Below are 25,499 nucleotides of genomic sequence, written 5' to 3'. Positions count from 1 at the left end.
CAATTATCATGGAATAACTCAAATAAAAATACTTTTCAAAATTTATTTTACAATTGCAAGGTAAGGATGCATTCCAACTAGCGCTGGGGTCCGCCAGGAGGGGATCCGCAATGGATCTGACCTCCTGGTGACCCCAGCTAAGGCTGGCGGAATCCTGGAGTTACCAGGAGGTCAGATCCATTATGGATCCCCTTCTGGCGAACCCCAGCGCTACTGGGAACACAGCCTAAGATGTGTATATTTCAAAACATAATTATGTGCATAAAACAACAAAAAACTAAGTAAACGGGCACGCCAAATATAGGCATTCTATATGCAATTTTTTTATGAAAACATTTTTTGGTTGTAGCAAACTTGGTGCAGGAATATTTATTTGTAGCTTTACATATTCCCCCGACAATTCTCGCATATTATTTTTTCCGCTGAATGTTCCTTGCATACATTTTGTCCGCAAGTAGAACAGAAACGCTCCGATTTTCTTTCCTTCTTTGCTGGACAAATATTGCAGCGCTTTCTTTTTTTTCTCTTTGCTCTGGATGTTCCAGAAAGCGTATTCCACATCGGATCATTGCCTCCGTAATTTGCCTTGATAAGCAAATCTGTGTATCACACGTAAACCTAGTACAGGCCTAAAAGGCCCCAGGTGCGTGAATATGGGCTAGTCCCAAAAAAAGGTTGTTATACCGAAATGTCTGTAACATAAAAATCTATAATATAACGCTGGGAGCGTCACTCTGTCCGAAGCCTCTATAGACTGCGCAAGCGCAAGCGCCGGCGCAGTCTGGACCGCACAGAGCGACGCTCCCAGGAGATCGCGGTATGCGTAAGCGCTGAACGCACACCGCGATCTCCACCGGACAAGCAGGGACGAGCCAGGAGGCGGAGGGTGAGTATACTTACCTGTCCCGTTCCACCGACGCGCTTCCGGGCCGTGACTGTCCCCCTGCTCCCGGAATCGGCGCCTGCGCAGTCCGCGCTTTCCGGCGCCATTTTCTTGAAGACACATTGCAGTGTCTTCAAGAAAATGGCGCCGGAAAGCGCGGACTGCGCAGGCGCCGACTCCGGGAGCAGGACCAAGAAAATGGCTGCACCCAGCACAGCCGCCGCGCCCAGCACAGCCACGCACAGCCGCCCACAGCCACGCACAGCCGCCGCACCCAGCACAGCCGACCATAGCCGCCCACAGCCACGCACAGCCGCCCGCCGCACCCAGCACAGCTGCCCACAGCCACCCATAGCCACGCACAGCCGCCGCACCCAGCACAGCCGCCGCACCCAGCACATCCGCCGCACCCAGCACAGCCATGCACAGCCGCCACAGCCACGCACAGCCGCCCACAGCCACGCACAGCCGCCTACAGCCACGCACAGCCGCCGCACCCAGCACAGCCTCCCACAGCCGCCCACAGCCACGCACAGCCGCCCACAGCCACAGACAGCCGCCGCACCCAGCACAGCCACCGCATCCAGCACAGCCGCCCACAGCCGCCGCACCCAGCACAGCCACCCACAGCCGCCGCACCCAGCACATCCGCCGCACCCAGCACAGCCACGCACAGCCGCCACAGCCACGCACAGCCGCCGCACCCAGGACAGCCACGCACAGCCGCCCACAGCCACGCACAGCCGCCTACAGCCACAGACAGCCGCCGCACCCAGCACAGCCACCGCACCCAGCACAGCCGCCGCACCCAGCACAGCCGCCCACAGCCACGCAGCCGCCCACAGCCACGCACAGCCGCCGCACCCAGCACAGCCACCCACAGCCGCCGCACCCAGCACAGCCGCCGCACCCAGCACATCCGCCGCACCCAGCACAGCCATGCACAGCCGCCACAGCCACGCACAGCCGCCTACAGCCACGCACAGCCGCCGCACCCAGCACAGCCTCCCACAGCCGCCCACAGCCACGGACAGCCGCCGCACCCAGCACAGCCACCGCACCCAGCACAGCCGCCCACAGCCACGCACAGCCGCCCACAGCCGCCGCACCCAGCACAGCCGCCGCACCCAGCACAGCCGCCGCACCCAGCACAGCCGCCCACAGCAACGCACAACCGCTGCACCCAGCACAGCCACCCACAGCCGCCAAACCCAGCACATCCGCCGCACCCAGCACATCCGCCGCACCCAGCACAGCCGCCGCACCCAGCACAGCCACGCACAGCCGCCACAGCCACGCACAGCCGCCGCACCCAGCACAGCCACGCACAGCCGCCCACAGCCACGCACAGCCGCCTACAGCCACGGACAGCCACCGCACCCAGCACAGCCGCCGCACCCAGCACAGCCGCCGCACCCAGCACAGCCGCCCACAGCCACGCACAGCCGCCCACAGCCACGCACAACCGCTGCACCCAGCACAGCCGCCGCACCCAGCACAGCCACGCACAGCCATCGCACCCAGCACAGCCATCGCACCCAGCACAGCCGTCCACAGCCGCCGCACCCAGCACAGCCGCCGCACAGCCACGCACAGCCGCCCACAGCCACGCACAGCCGCCTACAGCCACGGACAGCCGCCGCACCCAGCACAGCCACCGCACCCAGCACAGCCGCCCGCACTGATGGGGGCGCAGGATGGAGCAGCACGTGATAGGATGGGGGCGCAGGATGGGAGCACATGACAGGATGGGGATGAGGATGGAGCAGCACATGACACGGTGGAGTGGCACATGACAGGATGGGGGCGCAGGATGGAGCAGCACATGACACGGTGGAGCAGCACATGACAGGATGGGGATGTAGGATGGAGCAGCACATGACACGGTGGAGCAGCACATGACATGATGGGGGCGCAGGATGGAGCAGCACATGACACGGTGGAGCAGCACATGACAGGATGGGGGCGCAGGATGGAGCAGCATATGACAGGATGGGAGCAGCACATACCAGGATGGAGACCATATTCCAATATAAATGCTCGCCACCCGGGCGTAGAACGGGTTCAATAGCTAGTATATGAATAACTGGAAATTACTAACAACTATATACCTGACGATTACCTAGATTTTGAAAATTCTAACTAAAGTACTTTTACAGAAAATAGAAAACAAGTAACCTGGCAGGCCTGCAAGGCCCCAGGTATGCGTTCTAGGGTTAACTATATGTTACTAATTTAACTACTTATGTAGAATGTTACCTACTGTATATACTCGAGTATAAGCTGAGATTTTTCAGCCCATTTTTTACTGCTTATACTCAAGTCATTGTCCTAGGGGGGTCAGCGGGGGAGCTGCGGCTGTGACATACTCACCTGCTCCTGGCGAGGTCCCTGCATGTCCGGTCTCCAGGCGCTGACAGCTTCTTCCAGCGTTGAGCGGTCACATGGTACCGCTCATTACAGTAATGAATATGGACCCGGCTCCACTCCCATACTCGACGCTGGAAGAAGCTGTCAGCGACTGGATATGCAGGGACCGTGCCAGGAGCAGGTTAGTATAATGGGGAGGGGAGCACTGCGCGATATTCACCTTTCCTCGTTCCGGGCGCCGCTCCGTCTTCCACGTCCTCTGCAGTGACGCTCAGGTCAGAGGGCGATGACGTGGTTAGAGCACGCCCTCTGTCTGAGCGTCAGTGCAGAGGACGCGGAAGACACAGCAGCGCTGGAAAGAGGATCGGTGAGTATTACAAGTGCCGGGGGCCTGAGCGACGAGAGGTTGGTATGTCATCATTTTTTATTATTTATTTATTTATTTATTTTTAATCGCAGCAACAGCATATGGGGCAAATATCTCTGGAACATCTTATAGGCCATATAAAACGTTTGTGCAGCAATATATGGGGCAAATATCTTTATGGAGCATCTTATGGGGCCATAATCAATGTTTGTGCAGCATTATATGGGGCAAATGTCTCTATGGAGCATCTTATGGGGTCCTTATTAACCTTTCTGCAGTACTGTATGGGGAAAATGTGTCTATGGAGCATCTTATGGGGCCATTATTAACCTTTGTGCAGCATTATATGGGGTATATTTTAATATGGAGCATCTTATGGGGCCCATCGTAAACTGTATGGAGCATTATATGGGGCTCTTGATTCAATATGGATATTCAAAAACACAACCTACTGATGATGTCTCAATTAATTTTACTCTTATTGGTACCTATTTTTATTTTTGAAATTTACCGGTAGCTGCTGCATTTTCCACCCTAGGCTTATACTCGAGTCATTAAGTTTTCCCAGTTTTTTGTGGCAAAATTAGGGGGGTTGGGTTATACTCGAGTATATACGGTATATTTTACTAATTTAGCTTTTTTTTTTTTTTGGTGCTATAAAATGTGCACCAAAATAAAAATTGGGCAAAAATAACCTTGTGGATTACTCTTCTTCTTGTATCATCCATAGCTCCTGTCTCAGTTTGTTTCACCTCACACTGGTCGCATTTATGGAAGGCATATAACAGGTAACTTTCAGGAGGACATTTTTATATCAACTGTCTCTGAAATGTTATGAACTGTGATTTTATTAAACATTTTGGGCAATGTATTAAATATTATACCCAGTTTCCATAATTGTGAATTCATTGGGGATAGATTTCTAATAAGGCTGAGTGGCATCAAAATGATTTTTACCCCTTAGTGACCGAGCCAAATTTTTGAAATCTGACCAATGTCAATTTATGTGGTAATAACTCTGGAACGCTTCCACAAATCCCAGTGTTTTTGAGAGTTTTTTTTCGTGGCACATTATATTTTATAATGGTAAATTTAGGTCGATCTGTTTTGTGTTTATTCGTACAAATATCAAGTCTGACAAATGTAAAATAAATTTTCAATTTTCAAACTTTGAAAATCCAGATAGTAATGCCACAGAAAAATATTAATAACATTTCCCTTATGTCTGATTTACATGAGCACTATTTGTAAAATGTTCTTTTATTTTGTTAGCATTTTAGGAGGTTTAAAAATGTAGCAGTAATTTTTCAAGGAAATTTACAAAATTATTTTTTAGGGACTTATCCAGGTTTGAAGTGACTTTAGCAGTCCTATATATTGTCAACCCCCCCAAAAATGATACCATTTAAAAAAAACGCACCCCTCGAGATTTTGAAAACTGGTAGTTCATTAACCCTTCAGGTGATTTTCAGGAATTAATGCAAAGTGACATGACAGGAATGGAGTGTGTTTTTTACCACCTAAATGTTGCTAACATCTGAACAGGAGGTCGCTTTATCCGACAGACTCTAAGGCTGTTATTTGGCTGTGAACTGCCATGACAACCATCAGGACCACACAATCATAATCTCAAGTGCCGATGAGGTTAAAGAGGAAGCCCCCGCACTCTGTTAAACATTTATATGATGTTGTCACTATTGACAGCAGCATCTAAGGGGTTAAATATATATGGACAGTGCCAACACTGATCACGGCTAATGCAGCAAGTCGTCAGCTATAGTGTACAGCCAACAGTTGCTGGATTGTCATCTGTATGGGGAGGCTATTCTCTTATCTCAGGTCAGTAAAAAAACGTATTGGCAGTCATTAAGGGGTCAATATCTGGATGTCATTTTAGGCTACTTTCACACTAGCGTCGGGCCGAGGTTCCCGACGCTAGCATTGTCTCCGCCGCACAACGGGGGCAGCGGATGCATTTTTCCAGCGTATCCGCTGCCCCATTGTGAGGTGCGGGGGGGTGGGGGCGGAGTTCCGGCCGTGCATGCGCGGTCGGAAAAAGCAGACCGTCGTGAGCAAAAACGTTACATGTAACGTTTTTTGCTCCCGATGGTCCGCCACAACACGGCGCAACCGTCGCACGACGGTTGCGACGTGTGTAAATGCGTCGCAAATGCATCGCTAATGTTAGTCAATGCAGAAAAAACGCATCCTGCAAGCACTTTTGCAGGATGCGTTTTTTCGGCAAAACGACGCATTGTGACGTTTTGCAGTTAACGCCAGTGTGAAAGTAGCCTTAAATGTTTCCTATACTGCTGCCCTTACTGTAGGTGTTGAACATCTAATCAATGGAAATTAAAGTGTCAGAGCTGTGGTGTTCTGCTCTGGCACATTTTTACAGCCAGAGCTGGTAATAGCTGATTGGTGAGGGGTGCCAAACCCATATTGAGGGCAGGGATTGATCATTACTATCATAACAAAGGAAAAACCTCTGTGAAAGGTTTGTCCAGGTTTGGAATGCAGAATTCTAAATACTCACAGAGCGCCATTGCACGCGGTCTGTATTCTCTAGTGCTGGCGGGAAGAGCAATCAGTCATGTAGCATGCAATCTGCATATATCCAGCCACATTTCGACTAGATGTGCATGGCCTTATTTTAATACAAGTGAATTGAGTAAGAACAAGCGCATCTACTTGGCTCATGCTTGCCTGCACAGAAGAATCCTGAAAGCGTGCAATAAGGATTCAGAAATCTGTAATCACATAGTGACTGCAGACTTTCATCTCAAACAGTGACAACCCCTTTAAGGAAAATTAATGTCATCAAGGGAAGTTTTCACACTTGAGGCGACTCTGTGAGGAGACGCTCTGGTGTACTTCAGATTTAAAGGGTCATCTGTAAAGAGAAACCTCTTTGAAAAATTGCATATTATGTTGTGGATGCAGTATAACTGCAAATATGTTCTACTGGGAAAAAAGTTGCAAATATTTCCTCTTTTGGAGTAATTTAGTGGGCATTATATCTATAAGATTCAGTCACTGTAAAGCCCCAAGCCTTAGAAATACCACAATCTCAATATATAGTAAGGCTGCGTCAAAACATTCCTGGCAGTTTTTTTTTTTTTTTTTGTTGAGAGTGGCTTTGGGGTGTACCATCTGTACGAGAAATTATATATACAGTGGCATGTAAAAGTTTGGGCACCTTTTGAAGATTTGTGTGCTCAGATAACCAAGGTTTCAGACCTTAATTAGCCCGTTAGGGTTATGGCTTGTTCACTATCATCGTTAGGAAAGGCCAGGTGATGCAAACTTCCCAGCTTTATAAAAACAAGGCCTCCTCTAACCGTGTGCCAAAAACTGCAGTCATGGGTTCTTCTAAGCAGCTGCTTAGGACTCTAAAAATGGTGGAGGCCCACAACGCATGAGAAGGCTATAAGAAGATAGCAAAGCGGTGTCAAGCTGCCTTTTACTCAGTTTGAAATGTAATTAAGAAATGCCAGTTGACAAGAACAGTGGAGGTCAAGATAAGGTCTGGAAGATCAAGCAAAACTTCACTGAGAGCTGCTTGTAGGATTCCTAGAAAGGCAAATCAGAACCCCTGCTTGACTGCAAAAGACTTTCAGAAAGATAGCAGACTCTGGATTTGTGGTACCTTGTTCCACTGTTCAGAAACACCTGCACAAATATGGCTTTCATGGAAGAGAAATCAGAAGAAAACCTCTCTTGCGTCCTCATCATACTATTAGCATCAGTAATATGCAAAAGAACATCTAAACAAGCCTGATGCATTTTGGAAACAAGTCCTGATGAGTTTAAAATAGAACTTTTTAGCCAGATTGATCAAAGATATATGTGGAGAAAAAAGGGCACAGAATTTCAGTAAAAGAACATCTCACCAACCATTAAGCATGGAGGTAGATCAATCATTATTTGGGGTTGTGTTGCAGCCAATGGCACAGGAACATTTCACGGGCCGAGGTAATGGATGCAGGGGTGCGTGCCACTTAAACATTTGCATTGTTGCTTCTTTTACAGGGTTGTGTGGTCTGAAACAAAGGGCAGTAGCAAAAGCCATTAAAAGGGCGATTATTATGGGTAAGTTGTGGTTTGCTCCTTTTTCTTCTCTTCATGATTTTGTACATAATAATGCATGAAATTTGTCTTCTAGGGTTTATGCCTGGCACATACAAAGACCCTGCCTACCTCAAAGACCCAAAGATTTGTGATGTTTAATAAGTGTTTTGCTAATAAAAGATTGTGATGGAAATATTTGACTTTATTGACCATGGTAACCTAAACCCAACTTACTACTAATATTAGCAAAGGAGTTCATCAGTAAAGACACCAAAGTTAGAAAATAAATTTATTGGTTTTAAGTAGTTATCAGCGCAAGTGCTCATTACTAGAGTTTTCCTAGGGTGCTTGGGTATGCACAGAGTATCACGGGTGCTCGAGTGATATGTTAAAGTCCCTGTGGCCATGTTTTTCGGCTGCTAGACAGCCCCAAAACATACGGGACTCGAACATAAACTTGAGCACCCGCCATACTCGGTGCATACCCAATCACCCTAGGCAAGCTCTAGCAACGAGCACTTGCGCTGATTACTAGTTTTAAGTTATCCATCAAACTCATGATGGAGACAAGTACAAAATGGAAAATATTAACCACTCCAGTATATTTGAGATATAAAAACACATTCTTTCACTCCTGCAATTAAAAAATCATATTCTTCTAAAGCAAAGTTTTCGGTAAGAAGAGATGAGCACACATCTCGGGACCTGCCATTCCTATTTCAAACTACTAAAATGTGGGGGATGGTGTACCCGTCCAGTCTATTGTCAGCTGCTCAGAGTCATCTGTTTCTGTGCCACTATTGAACAGTAATCTGTCTTCGGTGCTGTTCTTCTGTTGTGTAGTTCTTCTGGTCATTGCTCTTAGTAAACAAGCTTTCCTTTTTTGAGGTGGTCTTTTTCGTTTGCCAGTTTTCTGCATAGAAACTTTAGAGAGGTGTCCAGGTTGAATTAACAAGGTAAGATTTTTCAGGTCGGAGCAGTTATGGTTGGTGGCACAGATGTGTGGTATGGTCTCCCCATTCACAGTGAGGGAGGAGGACTGTAGAACAGCAAATTTAGGGAAAAAGTTGCGCAAAGCTTGACAAAGGAACACATTTTCTTCGGGGCTTGCCAGTTCTTTATTGCCTACAATATAAAAGGTGGAATATTAAACCTATTGGAAGAACAAATGCTAAACAAAACAGGTTTTTTTTCCCTTCCTTCTGAACAAGATTATAAGGCTATGTGCACACGTAGGAAGGGTTCTCCCGCAGCAGATTTGATAAATCTGCAGGGCAAAACCGCTGCGGTTATCCCTGCAGATTTATCGCGGTTTGTCTTGTGGTTTCCGCTGCGGTTTTACTCCTGCACTTGTTTTACTACTGATGCTGCATATGCTGTGGGGAGAGGTGAATATCGCAAGTGTCGATGCCCCCGCCTGTTCAGGATAAGAGGTGAGTATGTCTTTATTTATTTATTTTTATCGCAGCAGCATATGGGTCAAATATTTATTTGGAGCATCTCATGGGGCCATAATCAACCTTTGTGCAGCATTGTATGAGGCAAATGTTTCTATGGAGCATCTTATGGGGCCATAATCAACCTTTATGCAGCATTATATGGGGCATATCTTTGTATGAAGCATCTTATGGGGACCATCATAAACTTTATGGAGCATTATATGGGGCTCCTGATTCAATATGGATATTCAGAAACACTTAACATACTGATCTCAATTAATTTTACTTTTATTGGTATCTATTTTTATTTTTGAAATTTACCGGTAGCTGCTGCATTTCCCACCATAGGCTTATACTCGAGTCATTAAGTTTTCCCAGTTTTTTGTGGCAAAATTAGGGGTTTTGGCTTATACTCGAGTATACACGGTACATAGACATTGTTTTCATGGCATCCGTTCTTAACAAATCCGTTGCAAAGATTACATAGGAAATGGTATTAGGCTTTTTATATAATTGTGGATGTAATAAACAACACTTAGCGAGAACCTGTCGCCAGGTTTGACCGATAAGAGATACGGCCATCACCTTTCAGGGCTTATATGCAGTATTCTGTAATGCTGTATATCTGTCCCCAACCCGACCTGTAAGAGATGAAAAATAACTTACTATACTCACCTGTGCGGCGGTCCGGTCAGATGGGTGTCACTGGTCTTGGTCCGGCGCCTCCCATCTTCTTGCAATACCGCCCTCCTGCTTGCTTCGTGTGGATGACGTGTCTCCTCGGCACCGTGCTCCTGTGCAGGCGCACTTCTGTGCCCTGCTGAGGGCAGAGCAAAGTACTGCAGTGCGCTAGTGCCAGGAAAGGTCAAAGAGCTCCGACACATGGACACTGCAGTACTTTGCTCTGCCCTCAACAGGGCAGAGAAGTACACCTGCGCAGGAGTGCTGTGTCGGGCAGGTTGTGTGGATGACGAAGGGACGAGTCATCCACACAAAGCAAGCAGGAGGACGGGGATCGTAAGAAGATGGGAGGCACCGGACCAAGACCAGCGATGCCCATCTGACCGGACCGCCCCGCAGATGAGTATGTTATTTTTCTTGTCTTACAGTTCGGGTTGCGGGTAGATATACAGCATTACAGAATGCTGTATATCAGCCCTGAAAGGTGATGGCCAAATCTCATAACGGCCAAACCTGGTGATAGGCCACTTTAAACACCTTAAGGCCATGTGCACACGTAGGTTCGGGTCCCTGCGGGTTCTCCCGCAGCGGATTTGATAAATCTGCAGGGCAAAACCGCTGCGGTTATCCCTGCAGATTTATCACGTTTTGTCTTGCGGTTTCCGCTGCGGGTTTTGGTTTTACTATTGATGCTGCATATGCAGCATCAATAGTAATGTTAAAAAAAAAAAAAAAAAATGGTTTATACTCACCCTCTGACGTCCCGATCTCCTCGGCGCTGCAGGCGGCGGTCCGTTTCCAAAGATGCTGTGCGAGAAGGACCTTCGTGACGTCACGGTCATGTGACCGCGACGTCACCGCAGGTCCTGCTCGCACAGCAAACCTGAGACCAGACGGCCGCGTGTAGCGCTGAGAGGTGAGTATAGCATTATTTTTTATTTTAATTCTTTTTTTTTTTTTACCACAAATATGGTTACTAGAGGCGTTTATACATCTCTCTAATTGTACTCCGTAATGGACCTTTCCAGCCTAAGAATATATCACATCTGTCTGCTTTAGGCTATGTGCACACGTCAGGATTTTCTGCAGAATTTTTCTGAACAAAACCAGACTTTTTCTGCAGGAAATCCGCATGCGGTTTTTTCCGGAGCTTCCCATTGCATTAAATAGCGGCAAAAACGCGAAAAATCCGCAAAATTAATGAACATGCTGCGTTTTTTACCGCGATAAATTTTTTTCCGCGGGAAAAAACCCCATCATGTGCACAAAAATAGCAGAATGCATTAAAAATGATGGGATGCTTATGTATGCATTTTTTAAGCGTTTTTACTGCGGAAAACTGCCCAAAAAAACCCGCGAAAAATCCTGTGCACATAGCCTTACTTGTGCTGGTTATCAAAAGTAGGGGGAGACCCCACATCAGTTTTTTTTCAATTATTTATTCGCATAATACAAGTACAGTAAAATACGCAGGCAAGGCACTAATTAGATCTATCTGTCTATCTTTGCACATCTAACACCTAAAAATCTTGCTATTTCTATTCTGGTGTCAAACGGACGGTGCACACGGGTCACACTTTGTAATCCGTGTGCTGGACGTATTGACAGACATGCTGCTGAAAAAAAAGGAACATGTCCACGGGTAGGCCTCGCTGACATCCCCGTAGATTTTAAAGGATCCATTGTCACCACACGTAGCGGACACAATGAATGAATGAAAGAGGCCTTTAGCACAGCAATCTATTAGGCCTTGTATTACACCACTTCATATGAGATCACATTTCATCTATCAGTCACCTCAACTCACAGATAGTCAGTGTCTTCAACAGCCAGGTGATTGACTGGATAGGACGCCATCTTATTTGGTCCTGGTGGGAACCCTAGAGCAGTGCTGCGGGAGAAATAGTGGTTTAAAATGGTGACATTTATTGCTTTATTTTATCTTTTCCTGTGACAAAGCCCTAAAAAACCCTTCAGTCAGATTATGGTATGAAAATGGTGGTAAGAAATCCGCTCAAAAACCAACAGATGTTGTCCATGGGCACAATCGACCCCATTACTGCAAGACAGTAGTCATAGCCGCCATGGATATAAAATGTTAGTAATTCACCCTTTACTTTTTACCAGGTTGAATTAAAAGAGTTTGTAAAATTAAGAGACAGTATATATGAAGTTGACAATAAATCAGAGAACAACTTTACATTATCACGGCTGCTGAACTACAAGGTAAATCACTTTTTTTTTTATATCATTTATTTATCACCCACATTCATTAGAACTAATGATGTGCGAACGTGATCGGATTTGGTGCCACCCGAGTGTCTTTGTCGTGCTCAAAAAATATGTTTGTTTCCCGCGGCTGCATGTCTCTCGGCTGTTTGACATCCGCAGCACATATGCAGGGATTGCCTGTTTGTTAGGGAATCCCCGCATGTGTTATGGCTGTCAAACGGCCGCAGACATTCAGCCACGGGGACTCGAACATATTATCCGAGCACATCGAAGTCACTCGGTTAGCACCCAAGCATTCTTGGATAACATCTTATCCGAGCACGTTCGTTCATAATTAGAACAAATTGCCCATGGTGCCAAATGCAACCCATTAGTGTTCGGAAGAGAAGCTACAATGCTATCATGGATTCATCTAATGATGGGTTACGGAAGCACTTGACACTAAATTTTTCAGAGCTGCAAGACTTTGTTTCTCCGACTCTTCATTGGGAGACACAGGAAATCTTTATCCATGGTTTATATCTTAGATTAAAAAAAGTTGGCTCCTCCCCTACCAACACCCAGATGTTCAATCCACAATTCTGAAAGCTTCAAGACTTCCTGATTTTGTTGGTCAGACTAGGATCAAGGCCCAAAGGTCTTGGATGTCACATTTTGATATTTTCATTTGTAAGGTCTCTTTTTAATTTTAGCATTACGGTCTTAAGCCAGGGTAGGCCCCTAGGGGCCATGTCCCTGACTTAACTGTAATTTTGCAGAAGAACCTGACTTCTAAGCCTCAGGTCAGGAATTACGCCAGGGCAGGGCAAACTTGGGACCAACGTTTTGGCCACCTTGGATCAATGGAACCCCAATCTGTTCTTGACTGCCCTTTTAGTCCTTTCCTTTTGTACCGATTTAAAGACATCTCTACGCTCCAGCTTGCTAGCAAGGTGTTGTTTTTCTTTTGGCGATCTCATCCATCAGGCCACTCTGCCCTCGCCTTTCACTCTTTCTCGGGACAGGGTTGTTTTGTGTCTGGCACCATCCATTCTCCCTAATGTGTTGTCTACCTCCAATCTTAATGAAGAGATTGCTTTCCTTCTTTATGCCCTTTTGCCTTTTATCTCTTTGAGACATTATTACACATTCTGATGTGGATGTCTTTCCCAGCTCCATTCAGACTTTCAAATGCTTTGCTTGTCATCCAGGTAGGCCTTTGCAGAGGTCCGACAGCCTCCAGGGCTGCTATTGCCTTCTGGTTTCAATATACTATTGCAGAAGATATGGCTAAGCTAAGGCTCCACCGGTGTCGTAGAAGACTCCTGGGCCGTACGCCTCCTGGCATCTGTTCTCTTCCGTAGGACCACTACTTAGTCTTCAGGCCACATCTTTCCAGAGCTCTTACTTATTCTTTGACGGATGCAAGTCTTTGCAAAGGGTACTTGAAGAGTCATTCACTCTGTTGCTAACCTGAGGGATTGCTATTCCTCTTTCTACAAATTATTAGTTTTACCACTCAAGGGACTGCTTTGTGATGTGCCATGGTTTCCTGCGTCCTCCCAATGAAGCATCTGCAAAAAGAGGATTTTAGTTACTCACATATAATCTCTTGTCGTACCCTTCATTGAGGCACAAAACACCCTCCCTTGGTGATCTTTGTTTTGCTTCAGCTCCTTTTGCACTAGGTGAATAGCTGAGTGTAGTTGGGGAAGAGACTTTTTTTATATATATATATATATATATATATATATATATATATATATATATATATATATATATATATATATATTTAAAGTGTAGATTTAATGTCAGCCTCCAAATAGCAGTAGATTTCCCATTACGCTAATTACAACAGATATTTTACAGTGAGTACCAAAAATCCTCTTTATTCAGTATAGCATTTTCTGGGATTGGTTTACTTCATACTTGAGATTTATTTAGAGACTGATGTCAGATTGCAGTTTTAACTGTTTTATTACAATTACGGTACCTTTAAAACTGCATGAAGATGCCGCGGCTTTAAAAATTCAGTAACAGTTTGGGATGAGTGGGCGGCTGGGGGTTATTTTTTAGTTTTTTTGTAATTTGCACAATTGCAAAGGGGTAATTTTTTTTTGGGCAAGCAAATAAAAGATATAGTTCTTATTACTTTAATATTCTATATTATTTCTTTTCATTAGTATTCAAGTAACATGCTTAGAATAGATCCTGATCACATCATTGCCCTGGTGACTGAGGTCATTCCTAATCAGTCCTGTCTGGTCTTCTGTCCTACCAAAAGGAACTGTGAAAATGTTGCAGAAATGATTTGCAAATACCTCAACAAGTAAGATTTTCCTTCCTAAACATCTTTGATAACGTAAATCTGCCACTATAGAAGATTTAAATAGTTTATTCTTGTATGACCTCAATAACTACCGTACTTCTTGAAAGATTTGTTCATTGTAAACCTTTTTTTTTTCTGCATGATTATGAATTGAATTTGCCCATGTAATGAAGAGCATACTTGAGTCACAGAGAAGCCGAAAAGAAAGCGCTGATTGACGACTTGAGGAATACCGGCAATGGCATCATGTGCTGAGTGTTGAAGCGTACCATTCCCTTCGGTATTGCTTACCATCACAGTGGGCTGACCAGTGATGAGAGGAAATTGGTGGAAGAAGCCTATTCTTCAGGAGTTCTGTGCCTCCTTACCTGCACTTCTACCTTAGCAGCTGGGGTGAATTTACCTGCCAGAAGGTCGGTGCTAGCCAATTTCACGATTTACTTCATTGAAAAATGTAAAGGAAACTTGTCAGCATGTGTTTACTTACCGTATTTTCTGGCGTATAAGACGACTGGGCGTATAAGACGACCCCCCCAACTTTTCCAGTTAAAATATAAAATCTTCTTAAAAGTCGGGGGTCTTCTTATACGCCGTATGTCGTCTTATAGGGCCGGTGACTAATGTGCCTTTTGGGGGGGGGAGTGGTCCTGATGACGAAGAGGGGGCATCTCACAGGAAAGTGTGAGTGGAGTATCCCCCATTACCTCATTGTAGCTGCAGTGTGGGGTGCTGGGGAGCGGCGGCGGCCACCGCCCCACAGCACAGCACCCATGCGGCACAAAGAGGAGCAGCAGCTGCCGCCTCTCCCCAGCACAGAGACCCCATGCTGCAGCTACAATGAGGTAATGGGGGATACTCCACTCACACTTTCCTGTGAGACGACCCCTCTTCGTCATCGGGACCACTCCCTGCCACCCACCATATACACATTGGTGTCTGCACTCGGCGTACAAGACGGCACCCGGCGTATAAGACGACCCCCGACTTTTAAGAAGATTTTCAGGGGTTAAAAAGTAGTCTTATACACCAGAAAATACAGTATTTGTCCCCAATAAAAATGAGACATTTTTGTAGAGATTCACTGTGTCAGTCATGAAAAATTTAGCGAAGAAGCTGTATGTAAATTGGACTGGAAGTGCACTGAGGGCGAGGCCATGCACTTAGAAGACACGCCCTCAGCGCAGTCCAGTGTGATTTGCATATGGCTTCTGTGATAGATTTGTCATGATTGGCACATCAGATCTCTATCATTTTTAGTGGGGATATGTGCCTGTACAGTCTTACTATACACTTCCATATGTAAGGAATTTCCTGACCGCTTCCCTTTAAAAGAGTAAAGTAGTGTGAGTGTATTAATATACTCCCCTACTGCTGCTCTCTCAAGATCAAGCATCGTTCTCTTTCACTTCTCGGAAATGTCATCCCTCTGCAGACTCTTCAGGTCCCACTGCACTTTGCATGACCCGGAAGTGGCTTTTGCTATATAAGTCTAGAGGGCGTCAGAGCGAGGCTTTTTAGGCCTGCATTGTAAAAGATGCATAGAGTGACCCGACTTGTTGCATTTGTGGTGACATCACTGAGAAGAGGAGCAGAAGGGCGCTGGAGTCCGGAGAGAGCAGCGGTAGGTGTGCATATTAATACACTCACAATACACTACGTACACACATCCACCTATATTTTTTTTATATTAAATGTGCTTCTTTAAAAGGGATGTACAGTTTAGATTTTAGATCAGGCGCACAACTCTAATAAATACAATTGAAGGGAGGTGCAAAAAGCTAGTAGTAAATAACGATGTATAAGAAAAAAAGGAAAGCACTACCGTGATGCCTGCACACTACATCACACAAATATAGTATAAGAAGAATAACAAGCTTTATTTGGCACACAATAACAAAAAAAACATAAAACATAACTAAAACCAAACGGGAACGCCACTCATGGACCCCCCACCATAGAACATATATACCGTATATAGGATGCCAGAAAATCAATCAAATAAATACAAAACGCATAAATGTATAATATTACAAAACACACACACACGTGTATATATATATATATATATATATATATATATATGTGTGTGTATAATCTCCATTGCACCCGAGACAATATAGAAATGTAGTAATACGGTGGACACCCCAAATTGACCCTGGAAAAACTCCGAGCAGGTTATAACAAGCGCCGGTAGGAAATTCCTACATGAGTGTGACCCGATAAACAAAAAATATATCCAAACCTGGCCAAAAATTCTGCAAATGCATATAGATGAAACAATAGCCAAAAGGCAATAACATATATGCTGATAAGGCTATAGAAACCAGCCAGAAATGAATAAATATAAGCCACAATAGTTATGTGGTCAGAGAGTTATAAATGAAGGCAAACACTCACCGTATTGAGAATAAAGCTTGCCAGAGACGAGTGGAGCGTCCAACCGAATGGGGGACAAGACAAGATGGAACAAGGAGTGGGGCGCCCCTAAAGAGACCCAACGCGTATCGCCGTAACCTGTACGGCTTCGTCAGGGGAAGTGGTTGTTAGAGCCACCAAAGTATCTATAAATACCTTAAAAGTGATTAGTACATCACACACCGATGTAGAACGCTGCAGCATGCTGAGGACGGCGCACGGAGGCCGGAAGTGAGCTCACGAACAGAGCGCATAGACCAAGGTAGTGATCGCACATGCGCGAAGTGCAACGCAAATGGCCCGCCTACCAGACACAGGAGACATGAATGTCGGTATACTAAATGTGGCACCTGCGCAGCTCCCGGGAGTCTGGGGAAAGGGACAAAAAGCCCGTTTGGAAAGACAAACAGAGCACAGATCGCACAGGCAAACATCCACATGGGCACAATCAGGAGAACAACGTCAGGACAGGGCAACACACGCAAAGCACATGAATAAAAGAACACGGATGCACACAAAGACAAAAAAGGGGAAATTAGATGATGTAAGTATATATATAATATTAAGAAGAAACACACATATGTTTTATGTTTTTTTGTTTTTGTGTGACAAATAAAGCTTGTTCTTCTTCTTATTCTATATTTGTGTGGTGTAGTGTGAAGGCATTACGGTAGTGCTTTCCTTATCAGCTGTGTGACAGTCACAACTCACAGGCTCTTCATGCATGTGTTGTGACACATGAATAAGACAACAGTCCGTTCCCTGCAATTTACCAGCATTTGCTAAATTCCTCCAGCTTCTGGATGCCACACACTAAATTGTTGCTGTAAAGTGGTTTCCCCAACAATAAAAGTATACTCTAATCAACACATCTTGGAATAATAATAATTACTCTGTCGCCTCATTGGGGGACACAGGACCATGGGTGTTATGCTGCTGTCCACTAGGAGGCGACACTATGCATAATCTGAAAAAGATTAACTGTGGCTCCTCCTGTGCAGTATACACCCCTGGACGGCATCAGCCTTCTCCAGTTTTTGCTTAGTGTTGCAAAGGAGGCACACCTAAAGATTTTTACTCCGTTTCCCGCTTTCCGACGGGATTACAGATGAAGAAAAGAGGGTCTTCTGTGAGACCCCCGGCATGGCTCCTTCCTCGGCCCCCTATTATGGGGTGCCCAGTTGAAGTTGAGATGGCTATTCCCCATGCTGCTCCTTCCCCAACCCCTCGGGTGTTGGTTCGAAGTCGAGACCCCCCTCCTTCCCCAATTCCTTTTGGTTTCTGGGTTGAGGTCGAGGCGAGGATAAAGGCCCCTCACGGTATAACAACAGCACCCTCCCTATCCCCCTCTGGGGGTATTAGGTTGAGACACCTCAGGTAGGGCCTGTACAGGCAGCATCCTACAGCTCCCAGCAATGGGCCAGCATACTGCGCCTGCATCCAGGGACCCCAGCCCAGCTGCGGGCTCCTGTTGGGGCCGGGGGGAGTGCAGGCAGGCATGGCACATACAGACAGGCATGGCACATACAGACACAGGGCTCCCAGCGTCCCTGTCTCTGCGGCAGCACCAGCTCTCTACTGCCTCAGGGGGACCCCTCACCGGGCTCCCCCTTCCGCTTATAGCCCCACCGCCATCCTGCCTTCAAATCCGGAGGGGTCCGGTTCAGATCCGACCCCCTCCCGGACTTTCGCGCCGGCCTGGAGCCCTTCTGGGCCTCAGGCATCTAATTTAGGCCCCGGCTTCGGCCTAGCTGAAGCAGCAGCCTCCTGCCCGCCCCCCGGATGACAAATATGACACTCTATAGTGTCATAAAGGGGGTGGATCGAGACAGAAAGGGCGGGTTTTTGATAGCCTTGCCCCCTTCTCCTCCTCTCTCCTCTGTCTCTGCAGCCATTTTCGGCTGCAGATTAACCCTGCATATCCCGGTCTGCAGGACCAGGCAGCCAGTCTCCGGGGGGCACAGGACTGTGGATCTTCGGCGCTGGACCTCGGGGCACACTGCTGGGGTAAGATCACAGCTGGGTTATTTTTACTCAGCTGTGAATCCATATTACCTATAAGACTCCCCTGTAGGTTCTCTACCCCTGTAAGGTCCATCTGCTGGCAGCACCTCTGCACTTTGTGCACTATGCAGGGCTCAAGGTCCAAGAGAACCAGGCAGATCTGCTATTATGCATTCTGCACAGCCTGCGGGACCGCTCTCTCCAGTAGTAGCACGTACCCGCATTGCCAGAACTGTATATAACCTAATGTGTCACTCGGTGTCTAATGCCACGCCGGAATGGGCTACTCAGTTCTCGCAATCTATGACGCAGTCTATAGATAACCTAACTTCCACATTGCTTCAGGCTCTGCAGGGTCATGCCCCGGCTATGACCGTTACCCAACAACGGGAGAGCTTGACTCAGGAACCAGATGACCCTGGCACATCCACGTCTAGGTCAGGACGCAAGCGGATCCATAGATCAAGTCTATCTGCGTCATCCCATAGCACACGGTCATCCCCCTCTAGGGAGAGACACCGTAGCTCCAGGTCATCTAGACCGTCCCGTTCCAGGGACAGACGATGCAGATCTCCGCAATCACCAACCGGAGAAGGCCTTCTCCCCAGCCCACCCAGCAGGGGACGCCTCAGTGAGATCCCAATCCCTCCTAGCAATACAGCGCTAGTTGAGGACATAATATCTCAGTGATACACAGGATTCGGAAGGCATCTGCGACTCTGACTCGGACAGAGAAACGGAGGGGTCCCTGATCCCAATCCCTCCTAGCAATACAGCGCTAGTTGAGGACATAATATCGTCCATCCATCGGGTGCTGGACACTTCTGATCCGCCACCAGAGGTCCCAGAACATAAGATTTTCTTTGAAGGACCTCTGAAGCCGCCTAAGGTTTTCTCGAACCACCCAGAGTTTAAGGCGATCCTTAAAAAAAACAAAAAAAAAAACAAAACAGCTCTACAGCCTGAGAAAAAATTTGCTAATCGCAAATATCTGGGGGCGAGGTACCCCTTCCCACAGAAGGAGGAATGGACAGATCCACCTGAGGTGGATTAAGTGTCTCCAGGCTAGCAGCATAGACCCTCCTTTCACTGCCAGATAGCTCAACCCTCAGGGATGCAGCAGACCGGCAGGTAGAACGCATAGCTCGTTCAATTTTCGAGGCAGCAGGGGCATCCATGGCTCCCGCGTTCGCCTCAGCTTGGGCTGCCAAGGCCATCCTGACCTGGGCAAAGAATTTACAAGCCTTCCAAGCATCCGCTCCTGAACTGTCGGACCAAGCGGTTCAAAATGCAGTTGTAGCAGATTATATGCTCCATGCAGCTCTGGTTTCAGCAAGGGGAGTCGCGGGGATAGCATCAAACGCCATCACGATTAGGCGTATCCTCTGGCTGCGGGAATGGCAAGCGGACGCAGCCTCAAAGGAGTCCCTCACGCACCTCCCCTACCTCAGTGGGAGTCTTTTCGGTGAACAGTTGGACACTATGATATCCAATGCCACAGGGGGTAAGAGTACTTCTCTTACCCAACTGAAACCTAAACGCACTTACAAGAAGCGTAATCAAACTCGATTCCGATCCTTTCGGAATTCCTCCGGCTGGTCCGTCTCACGTCCGGTACAAAATCGTATCCGTTCCCCACGCAGGGATAACTCACGATCGACGCAAAGGTCGGACAAGACCTGGCAGTCAAAAGCAGGCCAGTCTAAGCCGAGAGGAGGAAAATCCCAGACTTCTCCTCCTCATGACTCACGAACTCCGGATGACAAATATGACACTCTACAGTGTCATACAAGGGGCGGATCAAGACAGACCTTTCACTGCCAGATAGCTCAAGCCTACCACCAAGCGGTCTCCTCGCTTTGTTAATCAGGAGTCATAGTACCGGTACCCACGTCCGACCGCTTCCGAGGGTTCTACTCCAATCTGTTCGTAGTTCCCAAGAAAGGAGGCAGCGTACGGCCCATACTAGACCTAAAACAGCTCAACAAATATGTACGGGTCCGTCACTTCCGCATGGAGTCCCTTCGGTTCATCTTGCGTCCATGGAGAAGGGAGAATATCTCCCCTTCATAGACATACGTGCATATACCCATTGCACCTGCCCATCAGAGGTTTCTCAGGTTCGCAATTGGCCAGGACCACTACCAATTCGTGGCTCTCCCCTTTGGACTCGCCACGGCTCCCAGAGTCTTCATCAAGATCATGGCAGCAACCATGGACGTCCTGCATTCCAGAGGCATAGTAGTCGTTCCATACCTGGACGACCTACTCATCAAGGCTCCCACCTTTCAAGGAATGCGAGCTCAGCGTCTCAATCACAACCGATACTCTCAGTTGCATGGGCTGGTTAATCAACCTACAAAGTCATCACCAACCCCGAGTCAGTCCCTGACTTTCCTGGGAATGTTATTCAACACTTCCAGGGGTCTAGTGCTCCTTCCCAAGGACAAGGCACTGGCCCTCCGACTAGCAGATGAAGAAAAGAGGGTCTCTTGTGAGACTCCCGGCATGGCTCCTTCCTCGGCCCCCTATTATGCGGTGCCCAGTTGAAGTTGAGATGGCTATTCCCCATGCTGCTCCTTCCCCAGTCCCTCGGGTGCTGGTTCGAAGTCGAGATCCTCCACCCCCCCCCCCCTTTCCCAATTCCCTTTGGTTTCTGGGTTGAGGTCGAGGCGAGGATAAAGGCCCCTGAAGGTGACAACAGCACCCTCCCTATCCCCCTCTGGGGGTATTAGGTTGAGACACCTCAGGTAGGGCCTGTACAGGCAGCATCCTACAGCTCCCAGCAATGGGCCAGCACACTGCGCCTGCATCCAGGGACCCCAGCCCAGCTGCGGGCTCCTGTTGGGCAAGTGGTCTTCAGTGGAAGCGTCCATGCCCATCAACATCCTGGAAATTCGTGCCATCCTTCTGGCATTGAGGGCTTTCCATCACTTACTGGCCGCCTCTCACATCAGGATACAGTCGGACAATACCACGGCTGTGGCATATATGACTCGTCAAGGGGGGACCCGCAGTACCCAAGCGATGCGGGAAGTGCCACATATCCTCCGCTGGGCGGAGGACACAGGGTCGGTCCTTTCGGCGGTCCACGTTCCGGGTGTGGACAACTGGGAAGCAGACTTCCTCAGCCGACAAGGAATAGACTCGGGAGAGTGGTCTCTCCATCCCGAAATTTTTCAACAGATCTGTCTCCGCTGGGGGACCCTGGATGTGGACCTAATGGCATCCCATTTCAATGCCAAGGTCTCCAACTTCATTGCCAGAACACACAATCTGCGGTCACTCGGAGCAGACGCTCTGGTTCAGGACTGGACCCAGTTCCAGCTTCTGTATATTTTTCCACCTCTCCCCCTGATATCCAGAGTGGTGAGGAAGATCAAACAAGAGGGAGTTCCAACCATCCTCATTGCACCGGACTGGCCCAGACGAACATGGTACACAGACATCGTACAGCTCACAGCAGACGCTCCCTGGCGTCTCCCCGACTGCCACGATCTTCTATCACAAGGGCCGTTCTACCACCAGAACTCAGGGGCTCTCAATTTGACGGCGTGGCCCTTGAGACCTGGGTTCTAACCCAGGCAGGGCTCTCGGCAGATGTCATTGGAACCTTGATCAGAGCACGGAAACCAGCCTCTGCCAAGATTTATTACCGTACCTGGAAAGTTTTCTTTACCTGGTGCGAATCTCGTGGCCAGATCCCACGCCCTTATTCCCTACCCAAAGTTCTTGGTTTTCTCCAAGCGGGTCTGGAGGCCAGGCTGTCATTGGGCTCGCTTAAGAGCCAGGTGTCAGCCCTCTCAGTGCTTTTCCAAAAGCGCATTGCTATCAAGCTGCCGCGGAGAAACGCAGCGGTTTACAACCCGCAGCATGTCACTTCTTTGTGCAGAATCGCAGCGATTCTGCACACATAGAAATGCATTGATCCGCTTACTTCCCGCATGGGGCTGTGCCCACGATGCGGGAAGTAAGTGGATAATGTGCGGTTGCTACCCGGGGTGGAGGAGAGGAAACTCTCCTCCAGGCCCTAGTAACCATATTTGTGGTAAAAAAAAAAAAAAGAATTAAAATAAAAAATAATGCTACACTCACCTCTCAGCGCTACACGCGGCCGTCTGGTCTCAGGTTTGCTGTGCGAGCAGGACCTGCGGTGACGTCGCGGTCACATGACCGTGACGTCACGAAGGTCCTTCTCGCACAGCATCTTTGGAAACGGACCGCCGCCTGCAGCGCCGAGGAGATCGGGACGTCAGAGGGTGAGTATAAACCATTTTTTTTTTTTTTTTTTTTTTTAACATTACTATTGATGCTGCATATGCAGCATCAATAGTAAAACCAAAACCCGCAGCGGAAACCGCAAGACAAAACGTGATAAATCTGCAGGGATAACCGCAGCGGTTTTGCCCTGCAGATTTATCAAATCCGCTGCGGGAGAACCCGCAGGGACCCGAACCTACGTGTGCACATGGCCTTAAGGTGTTTAAAGTGGCCTATCACCAGGTTTGGCCGTTATGAGATTTGGCCATCACCTTTCAGGGCTGATATACAGCATTCTGTAATGCTGTATATCTACCCGCAACCCGAACTGTAAGACAAGAAAAATAACATACTCATCTGCGGGGCGGTCCGGTCAGATGGGCATCGCTGGTCTTGGTCCGGTGCCTCCCATCTTCTTACGATCCCCGTCCTCCTGCTTGCTTTGTGTGGATGACTCGTCCCTTCGTCATCCACACAATCTGCCCGACACAGCACTCCTGCGCAGGTGTACTTCTCTGCCCTGTTGAGGGCAGAGCAAAGTACTGCAGTGTCCATGTGTCGGAGCTCTTTGACCTTTCCTGGCACTAGCGCACTGCAGTACTTTGCTCTGCCCTCAGCAGGGCACAGAAGTGCGCCTGCACAGGAGCACGGTGCCGAGGAGACACGTCATCCACACGAAGCAAGCAGGAGGGCGGTATTGCAAGAAGATGGGAGGCGCCGGACCAAGACCAGTGACACCCATCTGACCGGACCGCCGCACAGGTGAGTATAGTAAGTTATTTTTCATCTCTTACAGGTCGGGTTGGGGACAGATATACAGCATTACAGAATACTGCATATAAGCCCTGAAAGGTGATGGCCGTATCTCTTATCGGTCAAACCTGGCGACAGGTTCTCGCTAAGTGTTGTTTATTACATCCACAATTATATAAAAAGCCTAATACCATTTCCTATGTAATCTTTGCAACGGATTTGTTAAGAACGGATGCCATGAAAACAATGTCTATGTACCGTGTATACTCGAGTATAAGCCGAAACCCCTAATTTTGCCACAAAAAACTGGGAAAACTTAATGACTCGAGTATAAGCCTATGGTGGGAAATGCAGCAGCTACCGGTAAATTTCAAAAATAAAAATAGATACCAATAAAAGTAAAATTAATTGAGATCAGTATGTTAAGTGTTTCTGAATATCCATATTGAATCAGGAGCCCCATATAATGCTCCATAAAGTTTATGATGGTCCCCATAAGATGCTTCATACAAAGATATGCCCCATATAATGCTGCATAAAGGTTGATTATGGCCCCATAAGATGCTCCATAGAAACATTTGCCTCATACAATGCTGCACAAAGGTTGATTATGGCCCCATGAGATGCTCCAAATAAATATTTGACCCATATGCTGCTGCGATAAAAATAAATAAATAAAGACATACTCACCTCTTATCCTGAACAGGCGGGGGCATCGACACTTGCGATATTCACCTCTCCCCACAGCATATGCAGCATCAGTAGTAAAACAAGTGCAGGAGTAAAACCGCAGCGGAAACCACAAGACAAACCGCGATAAATCTGCAGGGATAACCGCAGCGGTTTTGCCCTGCAGATTTATCAAATCTGCTGCAGGAGAACCCTTCCTACGTGTGCACATAGCCTTATAATCTTGTTCAGAAGGAAGGGAAAAAAAACCTGTTTTGTTTAGCATTTGTTCTTCCAATAGGTTTAATATTCCACCTTTTATATTGTAGGCAATAAAGAACTGGCAAGCCCCGAAGAAAATGTGTTCCTTTGTCAAGCTTTGCGCAACTTTTTCCCTAAATTTGCTGTTCTACAGTCCTCCTCCCTCACTGTGAATGGGGAGACCATACCACACATCTGTGCCACCAACCATAACTGCTCCGACCTGAAAAATCTTACCTTGTTAATTCAACCTGGACACCTCTCTAAAGTTTCTATGCAGAAAACTAGCAAACGAAAAAGACCACCTCAAAAAAGGAAAGCTTGTTTACTAAGAGCAATGACCAGAAGAACTACACAACAGAAGAACAGCACCGAAGACAGATTACTGTTCAATAGTGGCACAGAAACAGATGACTCTGAGCAGCTGACAATAGACTGGACGGGTACACCATCCCCCACATTTTAGTAGTTTGAAATAGGAATGGCAGGTCCCGAGATGTGTGCTCATCTCTTCTTACCGAAAACTTTGCTTTAGAAGAATATGATTTTTTAATTGCAGGAGTGAAAGAATGTGTTTTTATATCTCAAATATACTGGAGTGGTTAATATTTTCCATTTTGTACTTGTCTCCATCATGAGTTTGATGGATAACTTAAAACTAGTAATCAGCGCAAGTGCTCGTTGCTAGAGCTTGCCTAGGGTGATTGGGTATGCACCGAGTATGGCGGGTGCTCAAGTTTATGTTCGAGTCCCGTATGTTTTGGGGCTGTCTAGCAGCCGAAAAAC

The 25,499-nt window shown here is 47.3% G+C and overlaps 1 protein-coding gene and 1 long non-coding RNA gene across 2 annotated transcripts in view; both read left to right on the top strand.

Moving 5' to 3' along the window:
* The window catches only part of LOC143786762 (small ribosomal subunit protein bS18m-like), a 32,610-nt gene extending 24,726 nt beyond the window's left edge, over nt 1-7,884 (top strand). The window contains exons 4-6 of the mRNA XM_077275794.1: nt 4,351-4,408; nt 7,653-7,712; nt 7,786-7,884. Of these exons, the coding sequence (XP_077131909.1) occupies nt 4,351-4,408; nt 7,653-7,712; nt 7,786-7,850 (183 nt within the window). The 3' untranslated portion in view covers nt 7,851-7,884. The remainder of the gene's footprint in view (nt 1-4,350; nt 4,409-7,652; nt 7,713-7,785) is intronic.
* A 3,998-nt stretch (nt 7,885-11,882) lies between these two features.
* On the top strand, nt 11,883-25,324 carry LOC143786794 (uncharacterized). Its single transcript, XR_013218309.1, has 4 exons — nt 11,883-12,037; nt 14,206-14,351; nt 14,525-14,764; nt 24,782-25,324. It is a non-coding gene; the product is annotated as an uncharacterized LOC143786794 (long non-coding RNA).
* Nucleotides 25,325-25,499: the final 175 nt, after the last annotated feature.

This window comes from Ranitomeya variabilis, chromosome 1, assembly GCF_051348905.1.
Source record: "Ranitomeya variabilis isolate aRanVar5 chromosome 1, aRanVar5.hap1, whole genome shotgun sequence".
NCBI classification, from domain to species: Eukaryota; Metazoa; Chordata; class Amphibia; order Anura; family Dendrobatidae; genus Ranitomeya; species Ranitomeya variabilis.
The sequence above is the reverse complement of the archived record's forward strand: the minus strand, read 5'-3'. Positions and strand labels throughout refer to the sequence as shown.